Source organism: Capsicum annuum, chromosome 11 (assembly GCF_002878395.1).
Source record: "Capsicum annuum cultivar UCD-10X-F1 chromosome 11, UCD10Xv1.1, whole genome shotgun sequence".
Lineage (NCBI taxonomy): Eukaryota > Viridiplantae > Streptophyta > Magnoliopsida > Solanales > Solanaceae > Capsicum > Capsicum annuum.
The window spans coordinates 4,057,962-4,082,997 of record NC_061121.1 but is presented as its reverse complement, the minus strand read 5'-3'; the positions used below and the strand labels follow the sequence as shown (position 1 = coordinate 4,082,997).

Below are 25,036 nucleotides of genomic sequence, written 5' to 3'. Positions count from 1 at the left end.
TTCGAGAATGAGTTATGAAAGGCAAGGATTAAAGAGAATTTGGTAAAAGAAACGAGAATGAAATGAAAAAGGAAAGAAAAAATAAAGAGAAAGCATAATAAATAAAAAATGGTCTATTATAGTTGTTGGACCAAAATGACTTTCGAGATTGAAGAAAGAAGAAGACGAAGAGAAAAGAGAAAGATGAATAGAAAGGGAAATGAAGAAGGAAAGATGAATAAAATAATAAAATAATAATTGTAGAAGGAAATGAATAAAAAATTGATTAAAAAAATCAAATATATTTTACACGTGTCAAAAACGCGTGTATTTCACCTTTCAACATAAATGTGGTTGTGGAATTTTAGGGGTGTTATAATTTCAATTTTAAATAGTTCAGGGGGTCATAAATTTGGTAAAAAAGGTTCAGGGGGTAATAGGTCACATTTAAAAGTTGAGTGTGTAGTTGAGATTTCGACTAAAGGTTGGAGGGGTAATAAACTATTTTCTCTTTATACATTTGTGTTTTTTCCACAATAATTTACTCGGGCCTGTTATCCACAATAGAGGCCCAAAAACTATTGATAGAAAAGGACCCAACCCAGTAAAAATCCAAGTATTACCCGGCCCATGACCCATTTAATCCAAAAAAAATCAACATTATCCCCTCCAAGAAAATAAAACACAGTTGCACACTTATGTGTGTGTAACAACATAACAGTAGTAGAAATGGCACATTCACATGCAACATCTTCTCTGCTACAGCTTTCTTCTTCCATTAATCCTCAAACTAAATCTTTATCTTCATATTCTCAACTTAAAGGAAATTACCCTTTTCATCTTCCTACTGGTAAGTGAATTCTATGTCACTGTCTTCGTTTTAAATTGTTTGACTTTCCTTTTTAGTTCGTTAAAAAAAATAAAATGACCTTTTCCTTTCTTTTTTAGCTAACTCTTTAATTTGAACTTTACATGTGACATGCTACAACCCCTTATGCAATTCTTGATTTTTTATTTCAAGATTTTTAATCTATGATTAATTTTATTTGTAGTTTTTTAAATTCTTGTAACTTGGGTATTCATACTATGCAACTTTTATGCTAAAAAGAAGAAATCAATTATTTGTTTGTATTGGATGGATTGTGGTTTGAATTATTTTATTGAGTTTGGTTCATTTGTAGGTAAAAATGCAAACTTTACTAAGCAGCTTGTAGTTTATGTTTACTAAGCAGCTTGGTACTAAGATAAAATTAGAAATGAGGATATTCTGGACGAGGTAGGAGTGGCTTTGGTGGAGGATTGAATGTGGGAAGTAAGGATAAGATTGTTAGGGCATGTGAAGAGGAGATGCATAGATGGTCAACTACGCAGGGGTGAGAGGTTGGATATGGATGGGTTCAAGAGAGATAGAGGTAGACCGAATAAGTATTGGGAAGAGGTGAACAGGCAAAACATGACGCAACTTTAGCTTAGTAAGGACAGGACGTTAGACAGGAGAGTGTGGAGGACACGGGTTAGGATATGAGGTTAGTAGGTTGCTGTCCGTTCATAGTAGTAGTCGTAGTATAGCCCTTCTAGTTTCCTGTTTGTCGATTTTTGTTACTATTTGTTGTTCTTTGTACCTCAATTATCGTGTTGTTGTTGTAGTTATGTTCTTTTTTGTTAATATCTGATGTTGCTGTTATTGTTTTTGTTATTATCTGTTGTTTCTCGTACTTCTTTTACTTCTTGTCTGAAACTGTTTTGGATTGTTTTTCCTCGAAACAAGGGTCTGTCGGAAGCAGTCTCTCTACCTTTAAGATAGGGGTAAGGTCTGCGTATACTCTATCCTCCCCAGATAACTTGTGGGACTACACTAGGTATGTTGTTGTCGTAGCAACCACCTTGGTGTTTTTGAATATTCAGATTATGGAAGTTTGATGCTTAAAAAACTTATTTGTTTGTATTGTCTGTAATTTGGTGTGAATTATTTTAGTATCGTGTTTGGTTCGTTTGTAGGTAAAAATGCAAACTTTATTATGAAGCTTGTAAGTTTTACATTGCTAAGCAGCTTGGTAATTTTGGATATTCAGATTCTGGAACTTTGATTGTTAAAAAACTTATTTGTTTATTATTCTGGGTGGATTTTGGTTTAAATTTCTTTATTGAGTTTGGTTCATTTGTAGGTAAAAATGCAAAGTTTACTAAGAAGCTTGTAATTCATGCGAAAAGATTATCGGGTTTGGAGGAGGCCTTGCGGATTAAAAGGTACGTTGTGCTTATTTTTGGTTTCAGTGTGTTGATTTCCACCGTCTTATCAACAATTGAGATTGCATATTCTTCAAAAAGTGGTAAAAATTCGTTATTGACCTTTAAGATGTTTGCTGCTGAATGTAGCATATTTCGCTACTACAATCAGACCTCTTTATAACATACATCCTTAAGTAACAATATTCACGGTAGCAACTACCAATTTTTCATATATATTATATGTTCTATATAACAACGTTTTGTTGTATATCCAAAAAAATGACGCTGTTATAGAGAGGTTTGACTATAAATATCTTGGAAAAATTTCATTCTCTACCATATTGAAGTCCAGTGGTGGAGACAGTGCTGGGCTACAAGTTCGTCAGAATCTAGAGCTTTGGCTCAAACCCTGTATTTATGATTAAAAAATCATATAATAGGTACAATAATTTATTCAGGAACCGGTAAGCAAAAATAATTATAGTTCAGAACCCATAAACTAAAATTCTTGGCTCCGCCTAATATTGAACCTTGTGGGAAAGAAAATGCATTGCTTGTGGATATAGAAGATGGAGCACTGGAAAATGTTTTTTGTAAAAGGTATAAAGAATTTTTCTTTTTCTTGTGTGCACTTTTTACTGTTAGAATTAGTGCAAATTTCTCCGAAAATTACTAAAGTATATATTCTTCTGTTTTGTTAAGGTTCACTAAATTGATTACTGTCTCAAGTCATGGTCTATTCACAGATAAAAATCTCCTTTCCGTTTTTCATTTTTCTCTGGCTTATTGTTTTCCGGGAGTTTGACTGTTTACTGGTGCCTCCATGACTAAAGAAGAAAAAAGACGGAAATAAGAACATGATTTAGTGATGTATAGGGAACGTGAGCTTCGTGGTTCTAACACTGCAACGAGAAGGCCACCTTTAAGGCGTGGAAGAGTATCACAACGGCTTCCTGTGCCTGATGACATACCAAAGCCTCCATATGTAGGTTCAAGAGAGTTACCAGAAATTTCAAGTGAATATCAGATCCACGATGCTGAAGGCATAACTCGCATGAGGTCTGCATGTGAGTTGGCTGCACGGGTGGTTGACTATGCAGGAACTTTGGTTAGGGTGAGACTGTTTGAAATCCATCTTATTTGATTGTTAATAAGTTTGTTTTCAACTATGCTTGTCTAGCACATGTCCAGCTGTGCAATAGGATAATTCACCCAAAATGCACTTTGGATATTTCAACTCAAAAGTTTATTTTGCTAGCACCTCATTACTTTTCCCGTTCCACTTCACTTATTGTAATTTTGTGTAGCTAACCTGTACGGAAAGAAACGCTAAGTTTCCTTGCGAATCATGCTTAATTCAAGTAGTTAATGGCTTGGTGGATAAAGTTACATGGTACCTATTACTGGTGGGAGGTGATAGGTATTCCATGGAATTAGTCAAGGTGCGCGTAAGCTGGCATGGACACCACGACAACAACAACAACAACAACCACCCAGTGAATTCTCACAAAGTGGGGTCTGGGGAGTGTACGCTACGCTGCCATACCACTTACCTCAGATGAAGTGGAGAGTTTGTCTCCGATAGACCCCCGGCTTAGGACAAAAATGTATAAAGTGACGAAAAATACAAAACAAAAGATGGAATAACACACCAACATACAACAACAACAACAACATACCCAGTGTATTCCCACAAAGTGTGGTCTGGACATGGACATAGAATAACAGAAAACAAGATACCCACCTATAAACTATCTATCTAAAATCACAAACATCACCAAAACACCACGAACAAGAAAAGGCCTCGCACCACGGTTGTACAAAAAAAAAAAGTTCTAGTAGTTAATCGCCAGAAGGGCATTTCAGTTGCTGTACTCCGGATGATAGTTTTTTTTTTTCCAAAATAATCAGTAGAGAAAAACACTAGATGATATCTTCCCATTTGTTCTGGCCTTGGTGGACAAAGTTACCTACTACCTGATGCTAGTGGGAGGTGGAAGGTACCCCTGGAATTAGTCGAGGTGCACGCAAGTTGGCTTGGACACCATGCTTATCCAAAAAAAAAAAAAGGAAAAAAAACACCTGGGAGATTGCAATTTGTAGTTTTGGAATGCTCAGTTATAATACAACTAATCTAGTTTCTATTCCTTAGATAACTCTTGAGATTACAAGAGGGAACTTGACTTGTATGTAGCACATAATGGGTAGACTCTACTCTCTTATCTAGCTAAAGAAGCTGGTAATGAATGGGCTCGACATAGGTGCTATTTTAGGAAACTCACAACATCCTTTCAGCTAAGTACAAGTGCCTCCGGGTTGTACCTAATTTACAGGTATTGTATGTCTATGTAACTTTCTTTTAGGACTTGAAGGAACAACAGAAACAAAAAAGAGTTGGTTACGCAGGAGTAGAATCCTTGTATTTAGATCCTTTCTGATGTTTAATTGAAATCTGTGTTCCGTGGGTTCTCATAAAATGTTTTCTTCAAAACCGGGATGTATTCGAGCAAAATGAAGATATGCTATCAATGTTAGATCTCCATTCACAAGAATTATATCTTATTTTTTGTCGAGTTTATTAATTCATTTGAAACCCTTACAACATGTAATTACATGCTTTTCTTGAATCTATCAGCCTTCAGTAACAACAAATGAAATTGACAAAGCTGTGCACCAAATGATAATCGATGCTGGCGCTTATCCATCTCCCTTAGGCTATGGGGGTTTTCCAAAGAGCGTATGCACATCTGTCAATGAGTGTATGTGTCATGGAATACCTGACTCACGGCAGCTGCAGGTCTTTTCCTTTTCACGTCAATCTCTTGCTTAAACTTTTTCTATGTGTATTCAGGACAAACATTAATATACTGTGCAGGATGGAGACATAATAAACATTGACGTGACAGTTTACCTGAATGTAAGTTGTCGATGCCCCTTTTGTATTGGAATAGACTACATATGCTATCTTTTTTACTGTTGGATGAACCTTGTAAGTTGTAAGGATCATTGCTTTGTTCCTTTCTCAGGGATATCATGGAGATACGTCAAAGACCTTCTTCTGTGGCGACGTGAGTGAATCCATAAAGCGACTTGTAAAGGTATAGATTTCTTCAATTACAAAAGGAATGATGAAACTTTCTGGTTATTTTGTTTAACAAAGTTTGGTTCTGAAAAGTTTAAGCAGATCACTACTATTTGAAATTGAGCTCAGCCATGCTAATACTCCCTCCGTTTCAATTTGTTTGTCTTACTTTCCTGTTTAGTCCGTTTCAAAATGAATGCCTCTTTCCTTTTTTGGCAACTCTTTAATTCGAACTTTCCATGTGACATGTTTAAGATCTCAAGATTTAATGGCATTTTGGTACATCTACATGTCTTTAGTTTAAGACCACAAGATTCAAAAGTCTTCTTTACTTAAACTTCGTGCCAAGTCAAAACCAGACGAACAAACGGAAGGAGTACCTTTAAAGATTTAAGACCCCAATCACTATTAGCAATAGAACTAATGTCTCTTTCATCATTCGATGCTCGTGAAATTGATTATGTCTGTAATTATCCTACTGTGGCGGCAGGTGACTGAGGAGTGCTTGCACTATGGAATTGCGGTTTGCAAAGATGGCGCTCTTTTTAGGAAGATAGGAAAGAGGATCAGGTAATTTTATGACATTATCGTGAATTCGTGATTATTATTTGGAGATTTGGATATTTTTAAACTTCAATAGTCTATCCATTGAGAAGTTCCTATATGTGTTAAACTGTTTCTGTCAAACAAATGAGAGAATTTCTTAGTTACGGCTACAAAATGTTAGTAGTGTGGAGTGTTAGTGAGACACCCTTGGTTATACACTAGCTAAAGTCGCTTCTTCATCTGTCACGTTAAACAATTTACTGTGGTATTCTTTGATAAAATGCTGATGGTATTAGCAGGATTAGAAAAGTGTATTAATGAGTTGTTAGTTAGTTATGAATAGCTAAGAGTTAGTTAGAATCTGCACATGCAAGGCATGTGACTATCTAGAAGGTTAGTGGAAGCTTCTAAATAAGGAGTGAAGATGCTTTGTAATCAATATAGAAAAGGATGATATGAAATAATTCTCTCTCCAGTTTCCTACTCTCCAATTCTCTCTGCATTGTTATTAAAATCTGCAAGGAACTTGACATGGTATCAAAGCCAGGTTTAGGTCCAAAGCTGCGTAAAGGAAGCTGATAGGAAGGCCATTGAAGAAATCTCAGTGCTGTGATAATGGCAGAAACACAAAATACAGGTGTTGCAGAGCCAACACAAATAGACAACAACGATCCCCTGCATTTGGGGAATTTTGATGTTCCAGGTGCTGCTTTGATTCCAATAAAACTTACAGGACCTGAAAACTATGGATTATGGAGTCGCTCCATGAGATTAGCTCTTTTGGTAAAGAATAAACTAGGGTTTGTGGACGGAACTTGTGTAAAAAGCTCTTACAAAGGAAATCGAGAGGCACAATGGGAGAGGTGTGATGCTGTGATTTTATCATGGATCAGTGCAACAGTAGCTCCTGAGTTGGTGACGAGCATCATGTATGGTTCAAATTCACGAAAAATTTGGAATGATTTCAAGGAAAGGTTTGATGAATCAAACTTGACCAGAATTTTTCATTTATGGAAGGAGATAGGCTCACTTACACAAGGTACAGATTCAGTAACTACCTATTATTCTAAATTGAGAGACTTGTGGGCTGAATTAGATGTTACGGTACCATCACCGGGGTGTGAATGTGAAGAAACAAAGCCTTTTATCGAACACATGGTGCAGTTACGTTTACTGCAATTCCTTGTTGGATTGAATGAAAGTTTTGCTCAAGTGAGAAGTGCTATCTTGCTTAAAACACCTGTACCTAGTGTGAATCAGGCATATGCAGTAGTAAATCAAGAAGAAAACCAAAGGAAATTGGGAATGACAGATTCTGGGAAGGAGGCTTTAACCTTGTTTGCTGGAAGGAATCAAGGTTTCCAGAAGAATCAACACTATGGTTTACAGAAGAATCAACGCTATCAAGGATATCAAGGAAGTGATCAAGACGAGAAGTGTATCCACTGTGGTTGCAAAGGGCACTTGTCCATAAACTGCTATCGTTTAAAAGGTTATCCTCCAGATTTTAAGAGTAAAAAGGGTGAAAAGATTTCGAATGAACAAGGAAACAATGCTGGAACATATGCTCACAATCGAAATGACCAAGGAAATGGATCCAATAGATTCTATCGGCAAAATTCACCAAAAGATGGACATGCTGGAGGTCAAAAGTCTTATGCACATACTTCAGCGTTTGAAATGGGAAGCAGCTCAAACCAACAACTTCAAGGAAGGCATTTCTCAGAGGAACACTATGGGAAGATTCTGGACATGTTGGATAAGGAGTCAGCAGCAGAATGTAAGTCCAACATGGCAGGTATGACTTCATTACAACCAAGTATTATAGAGTATGAATGGATCATTGACTCCGGTGCTTCACATCACATCACACATTGTAGAAAGGCATTAACTAATCATAAAGCAGTAAAGGACTCAAATTGTAATAAGGTGGAGGTACCAGCAGGAGCCAAAATACATATAGAGGGAACAGGATCTGCAAAGATTTTAGGAAACATTACCCTGAAGGATGTTCTCCACGTGCCAGATTTCAAATTCAACCTACTTCTGTGTCTAAGTTGACAAAGACACTCAATTGTTGTTCTTTCTACCCTTACTTGTGTGTATTGCAGGAACTCTTCAATGGGAAGGTGATTGGGATTGGTAAGGAGTCTAGTGGCCTCTATAACTTGAAGAATAAATTTTTAGTTGTAGCTGGGATAGTGTTGAAGAACAAGGAGGATTCAAGGTTATGGCATCTTCGCTTAGGACATACTTCACTGAAGACTATGAAACATATTCCATCATTGGAGAATAAAGTGGAGGATGATGTTCAAGAAGATTGCATGGTATGCCCTTTGGCAAAACTGTGCAGGTTAAAATTTCCAGTTAGCATGACCAAATCTAGTAGAGTTTTAGAACTTTTTCACCTAGATGTATGGGGTCCTCACAAACATCCTACTCATGACAGAAAACATTATTTTGTCACCATAGTTGATGATTTTAGTAGATATACTTGGGTTTGTTTGTTACAGTCTAAAGTAGAAGTTGTGGTGGTGATGAAAGATTTCATTTCTATGATGTGTAACCAGTTTAATACTACAATAAAGGTGTTAAGATCTGACAATGGGTCTTGAGTTTTTCAATAACCAGTTTGCAAAACTTTTAAGTGAAAATGGCATCATTCATCAAAGTAGTTGTCCTTACACACCCCAACAAAATGGGGTGGTGGAAAGGAAGCATAGACATATACTTGAAATGGGTAGAGCATTGAAGATCCAATCTAAGGTACCAGCTAGATTTTGGGGTGAATGCATTAAAACTGTTGTTTATTTGATAAACAGAGTTCCCAGTGTCATATTAAACAATAAATCTCCATTTGAGTTGTTACATGGGAAACTGCCAATCCTAGATCATCTCAGGGTATTTGGTTGTTTATGTTTTGCCACTGTCTTGCCCAAAGAAACAAAGTTTGAGTCTAGAGCAAACACTGCAGTTTTGGTTGGTTATTCTGATACACAGAAGGGATATAGATTGTTTGATTGGGAGCACAAAAAATTCTTTGTGAGTAGAGATGTAGTGTTCAGAGAACACATCTTCCCTTTTAAGGATGCATATAAAGAAGAAGCTGCACCTGTTTTGTGTCCACTTGGTCCTGATCCTCTAACAGAAGATTTATTTGAAGTTGATTCTTCCTCACCGAGTTCTGGTCCATCATCATTGGATACCATGTTGCTCCTGTAGATGTCATTCCTACAAGCTCTGAGTTCTGCAATGATTCAACACCAGCTCCATCTGGGAGAACTGTTAAACCTCCTATCTGGATCAAAGACTATGTGGTTCCTTCCAAGTCCAGTCTTTACTCTATCACAAATCATGTATCATATGATCATTTTTCCCCATCATATCAGTCCTATCTCAGTGCTTTTTCAGCTACACTTGAACCACAATCTTATCAAGAAGCTTCAAGAGATGACAAATGGATACATGCTATGAATCAGGAAATACAAGCTCTCTGGAAGATAATCACACTTGGGAAATGGTGGATCTTCTATTGGGCAAGAAGCCTATTGGTTCTAATTGGGTCTATAAGATCAAATACAAGGCATCAGGTGAAGTAGAAAGATATAAAGCAAGGTTGGTAGCCAAGGGTTACAACCAGAAGGAGAGATTAAATTATCATGATACTTTCTCTCCGGTGGCTAAGATGGTCACTGTGAGAACTGTGATCAGTATAGCAGCTTCTCAAGGCTGGAAAATGTTACAAATGGATGTCAATAATGCTTTCTTGCAAGGTGACCTTTATGAAGAGGTTTACATGTCCCTGCCTCTTGGTTTTGCTGTTCAGGGGGAGAATAAGGTGTGCAAGCTACTTAAGTCTCTTTATGGACTTAAGTAAGCTTCCAGACAATGGAACATCAAACTCACCGAGGCATTGTTGAGTGCTGGATATAGCCAAAATGCTCATGATCATTCACTCTTTATTTTGAAGAAAGATGCAGCTATGGTGATCATTTTGGTTTATGTACATGATCTCTTGATCACTGGAAATGATGAGGCCATGATTCAAGGAGCCAAAGAAACCCTACAACAGCATTTTAAAATGAAGGATTTGGGAAATTTGAGGTAAATTGAAATATTGAGGTCCAAAGAAGGAATTTTGTTAAGTCAAAGAAAATATACTTTGAAGTTGATATCTGATACTGGGCTTAGTGGTGCTAAGACAGTAAGCACTCCTTTAGAGGTCAGCACCAAGTTAACTTCTACAGAATATGATCAACAACTTGGAGTTACTGATGATCCTGAGCTAGAGGATGTAACAAGATATCAACAACTTGTTGGAAAATTGTTGTATTTAACTACTACAAGACCTGATATATGTTTTGGAGTACAGGTCTTAAGCCAGTTTATGCAACATCCTAAATTGTCGCACTGGGAGGCTGCTTTGAGGATGGTTAGATATCTAAAGAAGTCACCTGGCTTAGGGTTCATGTTCACAAGAGGTAATATCTCAAAGGTGAAAGCTTACTGTGATGCAAATTGGGCTGCTTGCCCAAACACAAGAAGATCCGTCACTGGATATGCTATAAAGCTGGGAGAGTCTTTGGTGTCTTGGAAGTCTAAGAAACAACAGACAATCAACAGAAGTTCAGCTGAATCAGGGTACAGGAGCATGGCAGCAGTAGTTGCAGAGCTCATATGGCTAACTGGCTTGCTACAAGATCTTGGAATAGAAGTGGAGAGGCCTATAACAGTGTACTGTGACAGTAAAGCTGCTATACAAATAGCTGAAAATCCAATTTACCATGAGAGGACAAAGCACATAGAAATTGATTGCCACTTTATAAGAGAAAAGGTGAAAACAGGGATGATCAAACCTACTTATGTACACACTGGAATGCAGCTTGCAGATATCCTAACTAAAGGCTTGGGAACAGAACAACATCAATTACTGCTTACCAAGCTGGGAGTGTTAGATGCATACCACTCTACAGCTTGAGAGGGAGTGATAAAATGCCGATGGTATTTTCAGGATTAGAAAAGTGTATTAATGAGTTGTTAGTTAGTTATGAATAGCTAAGAGTTAGTTAGAATCTGCACATGCAAGGCATGTGACTATCTAGAAGGTTAGTGGAAGCTTCTATATAAGGAGTGAAGATGCTTTGGAATCAATATAGAAAAGGATGATATGAAATAATTCTCTCCAGTTTCCTACTCTCCAATTCTCTCTGCATTGTTAGTAAAATCTGCAAGGAACTTGACATTCTTAAATATTGCTGCAAACAATTAATGCCATTTCTTGCATTATGTACCTTATTTTTTGTTGACGCTCTTTCGTGGACTTTGGTTTCAGTGAACATGCTGAAAAATTTGGTTATGGTGTTGTTGATCGTTTTGTTGGACATGGCATTGGGACAGTATTTCACTCCGAACCACTTATATTTCATCACCGTAAGTCACTGTCATTTTGATCGGCTTTGACATTTACTACAGCACTTCTGTTCATTTAGTAAAATCTCCGAAAGTTGTGGAAGAGCTTTCTAGAATTGTGATGGCCATGCTTAATCTGACATAAAGCTGATATTAGATAGGTTTACTTTTGGAGGAGTTGATTGTGTCTACTTTCCCAGAAACAATAGGTTTGGCTATGTAAATGCATAAATATCTTATACAAAACGCTAATGAATAACATGGCCATTCATCAATTAAGTTGGTAGCTATGCTGATCATTGGAATTTTTTACTTGCAACAACAACAACGTACCCGGTATAATTCCAACAGGTGGAGTCTGGACCTTACCCGAGTTACCCCTACCCTGTAAGGTAGAGAGCCGATCGATAGACCCTCGGCTCAAGAAGAGATGCAAAGGAAGTAACAGGCAGTAACAGCAACAGGACAATAAGATAGATGAAATGGAAGAAATAAACAGGTAGTACTATAGATACAAGAATAAGCAAACATAAAAATGGAACTAATACTCTTGGACGAAAAAGAAAAACGCTCGGCAACCTACTAACATGGTGATACTCAACCTCCGCAACCTCCTGGCAAGTGTTGTGCCCTCCGTAAGCTGAAGATGCACCATATCATGCCTAGTCATCTCTCTCCAAGAATTCTTGGGCCCCTCTCCTTACGCCCATCACGGCCTACCTCTCGCACCTCCTCACCGGGACATCTGCACATTCTTAGCAAAATCTGGATTATCTGCAACATCAAGCTATAACTAGATTAAAAAAAGTTGGACGAAGTTTCGTCTGATTCAAATTTGGAAAGATCCATCAGTTTTCTGGCACAAATTGAGTGGTCATTGCATGATCCGTGCTTATACTGATCCAAAGATATCACCCTCTAATGTTAACAATATAGAAAATAATTTTTTATTATCACTGAATAATTTACCTGATTAAAAAAAAACAATATACAAAATAACAAGATAGATTATAGTTTATTTGAAATGATATCAGAAAGCAACTGGGTATAGTTGTTTGTTATCAAGACATGTTCAAAAATTGGTTATGTTCTTAAAGAAACATACATATGTTCAACATACAGAAGCCACTAGTTGCTTTATTCTATTTCCAAGAACGTCTTAGTTACTAATACGATATTCCATGGTTAACTGAATCTCCTCCGTTACTTATTTGCATCTAAAATAAAATGCATAGACTCCAAAATTAATAGCCACTTACCTCTCTGACATTTTCCCTTTTTATTGAATATCACCTTCACGGTGAAAAGATCGTTTCATTCTACTTTTAAGATCACCCTTATAGTCCTGTTTTGAAGTTGCTATCCCTAAGTATGTAATCCTTTTCGGCAGGTAATGACAAGTCCGGCTTCATGGTTGAAGGGCAAACATTTACTATTGGTAAGTGCATTAGTATAATGTTTATATCATGAATTTGATTCAAGAGAGTGATCAAAACCACATCTATCTGTGAAAAAATTGGAAAATGGAACTGCTATATCTTCTCGAAAACATAAACTGCAATTTGTTGACACTAATGAAAGTATAAAATTACCATAGTGCTGAACTACTATTAATATTGGACATTTTTCTATTTACTATTTACGCATAGCTTTTATTGATTAGCTATATGTGTAGTTTAAACACTTTTTTCTACCTTATGGTTTGGTACGAATGTCGACATTTGTTGAACTACTTTTGACAGTTTTAGGAAGTTGTAGTACATTTAGACGTGCCTACGTGATCATGTTGATGACCTTGACGACGCAGAACGATAGTTCCTCAAAGCTAAATTTGTGGAATAATTTGATCTTGATACACTCAAGTAATAGTTCTTCAACATTTGCCTTGGGTTACTAGGTCACCATGTTGGTGGTGCTTGAGACTTGAAAGTGACTCGAAAATTATCCAAAAGAGAATGATTGAGCAACTTCCTTTATGCAACTATCGGTACCCGTCTTCGCCCATCAGCATCAGTACACGTACTTCATAACTATGTCCACCAACACTTAGGCAGATAGGAAGAAATTATTACCTAAATCTATTTGGATAATGAGTTGTCAGGCCAATTTCGGCACACCTCGACTATTGGTCACCTATCTACCCCCGTTGGCCATCAGCATCAATACAATACAGGTACTTGATAACTTTGCCCACCAAGGCTTATGCAGATAGGAAAAGAATCACCTAAATGTATTTTTCCAATTCTCATTGGATAACGGGGTGTGGGGGTAGTTTCTGCACACCTCAACTATTCTATCGGATAACTGTCTACCCCCATTATCACCAGTACAGGTACTTGATAACTCTGCCTACCAACGCTTAGGCAGATAGAAAGAAATCACCTAAACCTATTATTTCCACTTCTCTTTGGATAACGGGGTGCGCGAGCTAGCTTCTGCATACCTCGACTATTCTATCAAGCACCTGTTGCCCCCTGTCAGTACATGTACCTGATAACTCTGTCCACAAAGGCTTAGGCTGATATGACTAAATCACCTAGTGTTTTTATGTATCTATTTTTCTGATTTCTGCGAGTCGTAAGTTTACTTTTCAGGAAAATAGACAAATCAGTTGTGAAAGCTGAACTTTATTGGTTATATACTTCCTTTCTAGATTAACTCTCTGTATAACTTACAATCTATCTGGGCTAGCTTGTCCAAGAGCTAGTTTTTATCGAGTGGATTATTGATTCGTACTAAATAACGAGCGAATGAATTCCCTTCTCCTTAGCTTCTGCACACCTCGACTATTCTGTAGGGTATAGCGTTCATCGTTAACTACTGATAACTCTGTCCACCGAGGCTGATATGAATAAATCACCTAGCGTTTTTCGCATCCATTTTTCCGAAAAATAGACAAATCAGTTGTGAAAGCTGAACTTGATTGGTTACAATACTTCCTTTTTTTAGACTAACTTTCTATACCTTTATCAGTAGTCTCTTTATTATCAGTTTGAGCAAATTGAGTAGTATAAATTTGCATCACTTTTGTTTTGTATTTATTACAGAACCAATACTCACATTGGGAAGCACAGAATGTGTAACATGGGAAGATAACTGGACAACTCTGACTGCTGATGGTAGCCCTGCTGCTCAGTTTGAACATACTATTTTGATTACAAAAACTGGTGCAGAAATTTTGACAACATATTAATTCTACTTACACTATTAATTACAGTATGGTTCTAGTTAGTGGTGTTCATATCATAATTCTTGTGATTGTTGCTCCATAATAGGAAATATAGACATTTATGTAGAGATCAATACATGAAATGTTAGGAAATATTGTTCTTTATAACACTGAGGATCTACTTTGATTTGTTGCACTTCAGTCGAGGATCTTTTGTAAACAATCTACCCGCAAGGTAGGGGTAAAGTTTGTGTACAATATTTTATCCTTATCGGACCTCACTTGTGAGAGTATACGGGATATGTTGTTGTTGTACAACACCATGGATCTATTTTGATGTGTTGCACTTGTGTCGAGGATCTTTTGTAAGCAATCTCTACTTCCGCGAGGTAGGGGTGAAGTCTGTGTACAATACTCTATCCTCAACGGACCTCACTTGTGAAAATATACGGGATATGTTTGTTGTTGTACAGCACCAAGGATCTACTTTGATTTGTTGCACTTCAGTGGAGGATCTTTCGTAAACACTCTCTCTACCTCCATGAGGTAGGGGTAAGGTTTGTGTACAATATTTTATCGTTCTCGGACCTTACTTGTGAGAGTATACGGGATATGTTGTTGTTGTACAACACCAAGGATCTACTTTGATTCGTTGCACTTCAGTCGAGGATCTTTTGTAAACAATATCTCTACCTCCGCGAGGTAGGTGTGAAGTCTGTGTACTACTCTATCCTTCTCAGACTTCACTTGTGAGAATATACAGGATATGTTGTTGTACAGCACCAAGGATCTACTTTGATTTGTTGCGCTTCAATCGAGGATCTTTTGTAAACAATCTCTCTACCTCCACGAGGTAGGGGTAAGGTTTGTGTACAATATTTTATCGTTCTCGGACCTCACTTGTGAGAGTATACGGGATATGTTGTTGTTGTACAACACCAAGGATCTACATTGATTCGTTGCACTTTAGTCGAGGATCTTTTGTAAACAACCTCTCTACCTCCACGAGGTAGGTAGGGGTAAAATCTGGTACAATACTCTATCCTTCTCGGACCTCACTTGTGAGTGTATACGGGATATGTTGTTGTACAACACCAAGGATCTATGAGGAGTAGTACTCCATCTGTTCCAATTTATGTGAGACTGGTTGCTTATTATAGTCCGTTGCAAGAAGATTTATGGCATTCTTTCATAGCTTTTGAAATGTCGTGATATGCTTAACACCACAAGTTCAAAAAAATTCTTTCTTTCTTAAACTTCATGTCGAAATAAGACATAAATCATAGTATTAAAAAGAAAAAAAATCTCATGTTTGGCTCAATATAAAAACTCAAGTTTGTACGAGAGGTGTGTTGAAGACATAATTAAATAAATAAAGTGTTTTCTCTCTAATAAATAAAACATTTAGATGAGATGATCACACACACGTAAATCGACATTACTCAAAAGCCTTATAAAAAAGAATCTACAACTCCCGATCCCTCTCTCTCTCTTGTGTGGTTTGAGTGGGCCTATTTTAAAGCATCCATGATATATATCATTTAAAAAAAAAAATCAAAAGTAGTTATGATCATTTAGTCACTAATTCATTACTATCATAGTTACCATAATTTTTTTTATCAATTCATGGCTAAATAAGATTAACAATGAATTTTGTCAATAGTAATATAATATAGAGACCGTTATGTTCGGCTTATCCTTGAATTTCGCACATAGCAAAAGTTTTAGTGCACCAAACTGTTTTTTATAGTGATAAAAAGAGGAACGTTTTTCGATAACCTTTTCACTTTATATATAGAAGCATGTGAAGGGAACAGATGGGAAGAAAGGGTCATCATCATTGATGGGATAGATGATCAAACATGGGGAAAGAAAAGGCAATTAAAGAAAAGCTTTATGAGGGGTGCATGCATGCAAAAAATGAATGAATATATATAAAGATGGCTAGCCAGCAGAAAAGAATTGAGTTATTCAAAACACTAAAATAAGTTAAAAATCAAAGCTAAAAAAAGATTATGATGGGATGGTATAACTGTTTAGTAATTACAAAAGTAAGCAATACCATCAATAACCAATAATTGCGGTGAGATGATTGAAATTTCTCTCCACCCTTAATTGAAGATCTCGAGTTCGAGCTTTATGAATGAAGAATATTATGTTGGACGCGCTGCACCTCGTAAAAAAACGAATCCTGCAATACGCGAATCCAAATTTAGTCTGTTTGAATGAATTAACACACTATCTAGCCAGGAAAGTACGCTCCAAAAGTTAGCTAAAAACATATAAGTGAAACTTCCGGTGTAGCGCCAAAGCTAGCAGTTTGAAAATTACTTTAGATTACGTGTTCACAATTTAAGATTTTAAATTTGAATTCTGAATTTCAGGACATGACAATGATTGAGTTTGGCTGTTCGAAATCAATAATTTATACATATTATGTAAATTTTCTTAACACGAAGAGTTATTGAATTCTACTGAACCGTAACTTGCGATACATTATATATTCACTCCTAATATCAAACGTTATCGAGTTTCCTAATTAGAATTTCTGATTCCGTCACTATCATGAGATAGATTTTTGTAGGTGGTGGTAGATAGTGTATGATATATGTGTTTTTTTGTTGGATATTCTGAAAAAGAGAAAAGTTATTACTTTGGGTGAAACCCCAAAAACAGCAAGTTCCAGTGGTCCATTGTTTACTATACTGACAAAAGTTCTCCATCAAAGTGTTAGTAGAACTCTCACTGACTCTCTATTCAGTACAACTTAGAAAAAGACTCACTATGAGTACTCTCTCAGTCACATATATATGTATCACAGAAATAAAAAACAACATACCCAATGTATTTCTACAAAGTGAGATTCAGGTAGGGGCGGCTCAACCCTTTTGGAGAAAGAAGGCCGCTTAAGGCCCCCAAAAATTTGAGGGCCTCATTTTTCTGTTTTGTAATAATAAGTTACAAATTTTAAGAAATATATTAAATATTATTTATAGAAAAAAAAAACTTTTGTATATAAAAAATTTTAGGAGTTTGATATAGTAATAACTTTTTAATGCATGGACTATATTATTAATTAAAAAAATTATTAAATACGGTCATATAATTTTAAAAATAGACTTTATAAAAATAATTATTTTTTCTTAAAAATGTAAGGCATCCGTTTGATTTTTGCCTTAGGCCACAGATTAGCTTGAGCCGCCCCTGGGTCCGGGGTGTGTGTGTGTTAAACTATACGCAGTTCATACCATTACTTGAGATGAAGTAAAACGATTTTTTCCGATAGATCCACGGCTTAGTACTCACAAACAAAGAAAGAAGAGAAAAAACGAGTTAAAGCTTCCACCCTATTCTAATTTATGTGACACACACTTTTAATAGATTTTGAATTTGAATCTTGAATATGAAAAAAGATTTAGTTCAAAAGAGTTATTTTCTTAAATCAGATTAGTCGAGGCCTCAATAGGAATTATATTTAGAAATAAAACTTCCTATTTTACTTTAAATTATGAAGTAATCTATTGTTGCACAAATATCTATATTTGCCCCCTGTGTTTCAATTTGTGTGTTATAGTTTGAATTTTGAGATCGAGTCGAACTTCTTAATTTTGATAGTGATTCACATGTAGAATCTTAAGTTTTTTAAGAATAACATGGACATATCTTGAAACTACGTAAAAACTAGGGTAAGTTACAATAATTAACGGTTCACGAGTATTTTGTTAGGATTTTTGTCCTGATTTTCTTACTATATTTAAGTTTTATTTTTTCTTAGAAGAAAAATAAAAGTTATCAGAATTACTTTTACTTTTCCTGAAAGAAAAAAATATAATTCTTTTCCACATTTGGCTAACCTCTTTCTTGAAGGTTTTGGACATCTAAAGACTCCCTTCTCATAGCATAACATAGTAGCATCCACAATGTAGTCGTTTAAAGAGTCTCATTTACGGGGAGATTTTCTTCCAATAGTTTTTAATGTTTTTTGATATTTGTTTTTAATATGTAGGCCACTTGACCAAATTACATCAATAATATGTTTTTAGTATGTTTTTCTTTGTCGTCTGAATTATCACTACGATAGTTTGCAACTAATAGCTTCCGCATAACGCCCTCTTGATTTCGAACCCAACACATTTACAAGGCATATGAAGAAATCCAAATCAAAGAAAAACTCGTGAAATTCTTGAAATTCGAATACCATCATATAAATTGAGACTGAAAGAGTATTGCTCTTAGACCACACAAAAAAATTATTTAAATTTTATATTCAACTAACCTACATCGTATAAATTGAGACGAAGGGAATATTAATACTATAAGATAGGCTGAGAGTGTGAGGGCTGTGGCAAGCAATGCATAGCTAATGAACAGTGCAATTTTCTGAAGACATTTCTGACTATTATGTCTGCTTCTCTTTGTTTCCAGCTTTATTTTTTGCTGAATTTACTTTTAGATTCTATTACTACTACTACAACTACTACTGCTTCTGAATGACAAAAGAGACAACTCTATGCTTGGCAATTTTTATTTTTATTTTTTAAAAATATATGAGATAAGGTCAGGCAGCAGAATCCTACTTTTTATATTTGTAGCATATATAGATAGTTGTGTTTATAATTTAATTATAAGAATCTTAATTATGTTGGTAACAGTCTGTTGTAGAAATATAAGGTAAAACATTTTTGGGGGGCTTTTGTTTTACCCGCAGAAGATTGGATTGCTTGAATTACGAGTCTTATATCCTGGTTTAGGATTTCGTCCATCCTACCGTCATTTTTATCTCGATAATTGGATAAAAAAAGTCAAAGTAGTGACTGAGACACGTTAAAACACTTCTTCAATGGTCCATAAAACCTCTAGGCCATTCTTTCTAAGGTTGTGTATAATAGACTTTTGTGATTAGATCTTTTCTTGAATTCCGAGCATATCAGAAGCTCTAATGCACTGAATCCCCCCCCCCCCCTTTTTATTTTTATTTTTTATGTTGCAAAAGAGGTATAATTATCCTACATTTGTCATACATGAATTAAGAAAAGAATAGTTCATTTTATGAGTCATTCATCAATGACGCGGTCAGAAATTCTATTAAGGGGATTTGAAAAATTAATATACAAAATGCGATCACCTATTTTTGCGTATTAACTAGAAGCTTCCACAATTTATATTATAAGAAAAAAAGTTGTTTTCGAGTATGATACTATTTTCTTAGTTCAATTTTTTGATGAAAGAAATTCAATGACAATTGATATGGATTAACTAAACATGACATAAATTAACAACCTAGCTAATAGACTTACACTTGCATGCTTACTAAATCTCTTTATTTGTAACGTTCAATTAAATTATGCAATTTGACAATTGACACTTCCAAATTTTGACATTAATATATATTCTGCAACATGGTTTACTATCACTTTGTCTTCGTCCCTTTGTCCACAAGAGAACATATGCACACGAAAAAATACATGCAAAAGAAGCCAAAAAAGTCCCTAGTCAAATGCCATTTTTTTTGCTATCATCACAAAGGATTAAAAAAAAAAAGTTACCTTCACCGTAGTTGCCTATATTACACTTCCTTTGGATGTGACCTTTTTCGAACTTTATATAAAAGTGAGATATTTAGTATACTGAACTATTCGTTTATACTAAAAATTCCATTTTCATAGTTCTTCTAATTCATCAGCTGAAAGGGAGCCTTGGAGTAACTGGTAAAGTTGCTGTCATGTGATCAGGAGGTCACGGGTTCAAACCTTGAAAACAGCCTCTGACAGAAATGGCTACGTACAATACACAATTGTGGTGGGATCCTTCCCCAAACCCTACGCATAGCGGAAGCTTTAGTATACCGGGCTGAAAATTTTTCTCATTCATCATTATCAAGAATTCATTCTAATTTTTTTTTCTTCCTCTTCCTATATTTCTCCTACACTATGATGATAATAATTACACACTATGTGTTACTTTGTCCATCTCTAAAAGCTCTAACATGGGCTTTTATGTTACTATTTCTTTAGTTTAATTTTTCACTAATGGAATTCAATTGAACCCTCTTTGAAGTTTGAACTTGATATGGATAAAGTAAACCAACATGAAATAACAAGATAATAGATTTACACAAATCTTCAATGAAATTATGCAATTTGAGACTTTGAGTACACATCTAAATGTTAACATTAGTGCTTAGAGACAACATGGTCTTACTAAACTATTTGTCCTCATCATCCCCACCCCCACCCCCCAACAACATATGCACACAAAAACATAGATGCAAAATAAGCCCAAAAATACCCTACTCAAATCCCTCATACTAATTAAAAAGTTACTCCTATATTAGACTCCTAATTGGGATGAGACATTTTCTCGAACTCTTCATGAATGCGAGATGCTTTGTGCACTGAACTGCCCTTTTATGTTTCTAAATTAAAGTCCCATATTTCCGTGTTCTTCTTCATCATCATCGTCATCTTCTTCCTCGTCGTCGTCTCCTTCAACATGATGATAATAAGAATTCTCACTATGTGGTGCATGTCCATCACCAAAAGCTTTAACATGATCTTTGAGTGACCTCTTATGTTTAAAATCAGAACCACAAATACAAAACCAAACTTTCCCACAATTTTTCTCATGAGTCCTCCAATCTCCTCTAACAGCAAAATTCTTCCCACATTTTCTACAATTAAATGGTTTTGCACCATGTTTTCTTTTATAATGTGTTTGTAGAGTCCTAAAATCTTTCAATGGCTTTGATCTTGGATAGTCAATGTTGTTCCTGCAACCTTCAGCACAACAATAACAAGGCAACCTTAACATTGATGATGAAGCTTGTTTTGTCCCTTTTAGTGAATCTGGTCCCTTTCTATATTGTGATCCATGCCCCCACATATGCATCTAATAATTAAAAAGGAAAAAAATATTAAACAAGGGTCACCTCACTAGTTAACAAAAGGGGAAAAAAATGTGACATAACAAGTTGGACCAAGCAAAATTAACTTTTTTTGTGGACAAAAACCATGAAATTTGTTACCTATTTTTGGTAAGTTGAGAATTTAGATGACTTGAAACTTGACTAGAAGTATATTAGATATGAGACAACAAAAAGACAAAATTCAAGAAGTTTAATTTCATGTCTAAAACAGGATGGTCCTGTACTGTGGATGAGTTCAATTGAACCCAGTATTTTAAGTTTTACTCCTAAATATTACTGAATAATATGTGGAAAATTCAAGAAAATAGTATAAAGATTAAGTTCTAAACCTATATTTTTCAAAAATGTAGAACTCTTGAATCATGTTTATAAGAGATGAATGTGCACTGTGCATGGCTACATATGAGCAATTAGCACAAACATTTTTCTTATTTTCTGTACCCGCATGGAGCCTCATTAATCAGGCTGCATATGGCAGTTCCTACAAAGGATATTTCTCCACCCAGAGATCAAAACCGATACCTTTTGTTAAGAAAGGACCGGCCTCATCTGTTGCACCACATTCTTTGATGGTTAATTAGCACAAACACATTATACATAATAATAACCTTAATATTAACATGGAAAAAGGAGGGTATAAAAATAAAATAATGAACTAAAAGTTGCATATACAAGAACATTAACATGAATAAAAGTAAATACAAATGCAAAACTAAACCTGCATGTTGTTGAATCTGTTGAAAGTTTTGTTGCAAACAGCACAAGAAAATTGAGTAGGTCCAACAAGAATTTGTGCTGGAGTTGGAATCCAATATTGTCCATTTGCTAGTGAAATATTACTATTATTATTTCTACTAGGGTTGTTGTTGTTGTTGTTGGAACTTGTAGTACTTGATGAATCAATATGCAGAGCCACAGTGACACCTTCTTGATTATTATTATTATAACTTTGGAACTGGAAACTAGAAGAAGAAGATGATGAAAAATAGTCATGAAAATTTGTAGTAGTACTATTTTTTTGAAGGTTTATTTGGCCAGGAGGACCAAGAGAGAGGACAGTAGAAAGTTCATCTTCAAATTCACTAGAAGTTACGTATGTGATTGAATTATGAGTACTTTGCATGGTTAAAAATCTTGTCTAAGAAATTTGAGGAGGAGGATATAAGGCTATAAATAAACTAAGTTTTAAAGAGTTATGACCAAAGGGTAATAGTAACATTAGGTGGTCTTGGGTTGGGGACTTTATGCTAGGATTTTGTTTCTTTTTAGCTAAGGGGATGGTGGGGGTGGGGTGAGGTGGCGTGGGGGAGGAAGATGCTAGGTTTTTCTTGTCTGTCTAGATACTCTATAGTATACACATTACCCTTCTTTTATATTTACACACCATTTGAATAATACACAAATTCTTATTGCCTTTTTATTTCAAATTATGTGTCATGTTTCTATTTTATATGATCCTTAAGAAAATATTAATTAGGAGAAGTTTTGACTATTTTATTCCTGTTTATGTCTTAAGATATACGAGTAATATCTCTTCATTGAGTATTTACTCTATTTATCACCCCATAATTGAGATGTTTGAAGTTTTCGAGAATAATCGCAAAGGATAAAATAGAAATAAAAAATAATAATTTTATCTTAACCTTCTAAAATGACAAATAATTTAAGATAATAATGTTTAAAAATCACAAAAAATAATTTGAATGGGCGAAGTATACGATAAAAAGTTTAATAGGCCAATTAAATGCATTAGATGTATAATTAGTGAATATTTGAATACATACATAGGTTTTGGATCAAAATTATTGAACTTATAATATACTGAGTAATGTCCTATAAAACAAGATATATGACCTGCTATAAAAAAGACAGTTCAATGCATTAAAGCTTTCGCTATGTGTAGGATTTGCGGAAGGGTCCCACCACAAGAATTTATTGTACGCGGTCTTACTTGTATTTCTACCAAAGGTTGCTTTCAAGGCTTGAACCAGTAACCTCCTGGTTGCATAAAAAAGACAGCTTGTAATACTAAAACTTTCACTATATGTAGGATTCGTGGAAGGGTCCCACCACAAGGATTTATTGTACGCAACCTTACCTTGCATTTCTACAAAAGGCTGTCTCCAAGGCTTGAACTAGTAACTTTCCTGATTACATATATATATATATATATATATATATATATATATATAGCAACAACTTTACCAGTTACTCAAACACTTTCCTTCGACATATATGACCTACTATAACATATTAAAATGCATAAAAAATTTAATAATATCAATTTTCAAGTATATATAAATTAAAACCAAAAAATGAGAAGGACAATTGAATAGTGAACAAAATAAGATGCTCGATTCCCAATTTGCTCATTTTTAGGCCTTGTCATTTCATAAATCTCATAGCTTCTTCCTCCTTTCATTTCTCTCTCCATATTTATGTGTTCTCCTATGAAAGGTTACATTGGCAAATACTGTACATTCTTCATCCTACACTGAACAACCCCCCACCCCCACTCTACCCCACCCCCACACCCTCTTCTAAGGGCAAAAGAAAAAATATTTTTTGAATATGGATTTTTTGTTTCTTTTTGTTACTCGGTGTTCGATACTTATGTTAAGGTTTCATGTTCACTAATCATAGCGCAAACGAATTACAAGTTAAGTGTGTGTATGCAGGGGCGGAGCCGGCCTTTGTAATGGGGTTCCACGAATCTCCTTCGGCGGAAAATTGTACTATTTATACATCACTAAAATTATATTTTATCTATATATAATAGATGTCGAACCCATTCGATTAATTCTTATTCACATTTCAAACCCCCTTCGTGAAAATCCTGGTTCCGCCTCTTTGTGTATGATTGATAGAATCTATCCATTCTTAACTAAAGGTTTCGCATTTCAGCTTGGGTGTCGAAGAAATTCCGTTGAAAATGAAAGGTGTTTATCATCCAAACAACTCCCTCTTATCTTCTAAATGAGCCTTAAACATAGAAAATTGCATTAATCTTAGCCCAATATAAATATCGAACACTAAAAAAAATCCTATTTACACTATATGAAGTAGGACTTAGGATATATATGTAACAGTGCAAAAGGTGAAGTCATCAGTATTATGAGACATTACATGCACAAATCTAAACAGCAACAAAGAAGCCTTTATTGAACTAGTTGATAGCCTTTCATGAAAAATCACAAGTTGATTTGATGGCTTTGCAAGTTCAAATTAAAAAAAAAAAATCTGACTAAAATTTTGCACCATAAAGCTGTCTCACTTCACTTCACTTATCCCAAAATTCTTTCTTTTAACTTCTTTTAGTACGTACAATATGCATGGGGACTCTAAATTTGCTATGATGCCTTTCATCTTATGGAAGACTTTACAAAACCTACAAAATGCTAGTTGTTCTCTTAATTTCTAAGCTGCGCGGATAACGGCGAAATGAGAATTTTCATTAAGGAGATTTAAAATTAAAAGAAGTAGATATATGAACTAGTCGAAGAAGGTTTAACATTAATTATATATATATAAGATGATTTTAACTATGTATAAATAATATACTTTTCCACCAAAGGAGGTTCGAGTAAATCCCTAACTATAAGGTGGCTCCGCCCCTGGGTGTTGGATCAAGATTTAAAGTTTATGAATTTGGGATTTTTAAGTTGGTAGGTTCAAATTATTGTAGATTTGGTTGTAC

The 25,036-nt window shown here is 35.3% G+C and overlaps 2 protein-coding genes across 4 annotated transcripts; one reads left to right on the top strand and one right to left on the bottom strand.

The window, feature by feature from the left end:
* Positions 1-526: 526 nt before the first annotated feature.
* On the top strand, positions 527-14,732 carry LOC107847847 (methionine aminopeptidase 1B, chloroplastic). 3 transcript variants are annotated; one of them, XM_016692392.2, is made up of 10 exons: positions 527-829; positions 2,145-2,226; positions 3,085-3,322; positions 4,844-5,005; positions 5,084-5,125; positions 5,235-5,306; positions 5,781-5,860; positions 11,169-11,266; positions 12,636-12,683; positions 14,293-14,732. In XM_016692392.2, exons 1-10 carry the CDS (start codon positions 709-711, stop codon positions 14,436-14,438), a joined length of 1,089 nt encoding a protein of 362 aa, XP_016547878.2. In that variant the 5' UTR covers positions 527-708; the 3' UTR covers positions 14,439-14,732. The 3 variants fall into 3 exon arrangements, with proteins under 3 accessions (XP_016547878.2, XP_016547877.2, XP_047255346.1); XM_016692391.2 differs by lacking the exons at positions 527-829; positions 2,145-2,226; positions 3,085-3,322; ... (2 more) ...; positions 5,235-5,306; positions 5,781-5,860 and adding an exon at positions 6,546-7,634; XM_047399390.1 differs by lacking the exons at positions 527-829; positions 2,145-2,226; positions 3,085-3,322; ... (5 more) ...; positions 12,636-12,683; positions 14,293-14,732 and adding exons at positions 6,546-7,634; positions 7,948-8,463.
* Positions 14,733-20,681: 5,949 nt separating this feature from the next.
* LOC107846805 (zinc finger protein WIP6-like) lies at positions 20,682-22,495 on the bottom strand. Its single transcript, XM_016691089.2, has 2 exons — positions 22,058-22,495; positions 20,682-21,302 (listed from the first exon to the last, which is right to left on the bottom strand). The coding sequence occupies exons 1-2, from the start codon at positions 22,460-22,462 to the stop codon at positions 20,835-20,837; spliced, it is 873 nt and encodes a 290-aa protein (XP_016546575.2). The 5' UTR covers positions 22,463-22,495; the 3' UTR covers positions 20,682-20,834.
* Positions 22,496-25,036: the final 2,541 nt, after the last annotated feature.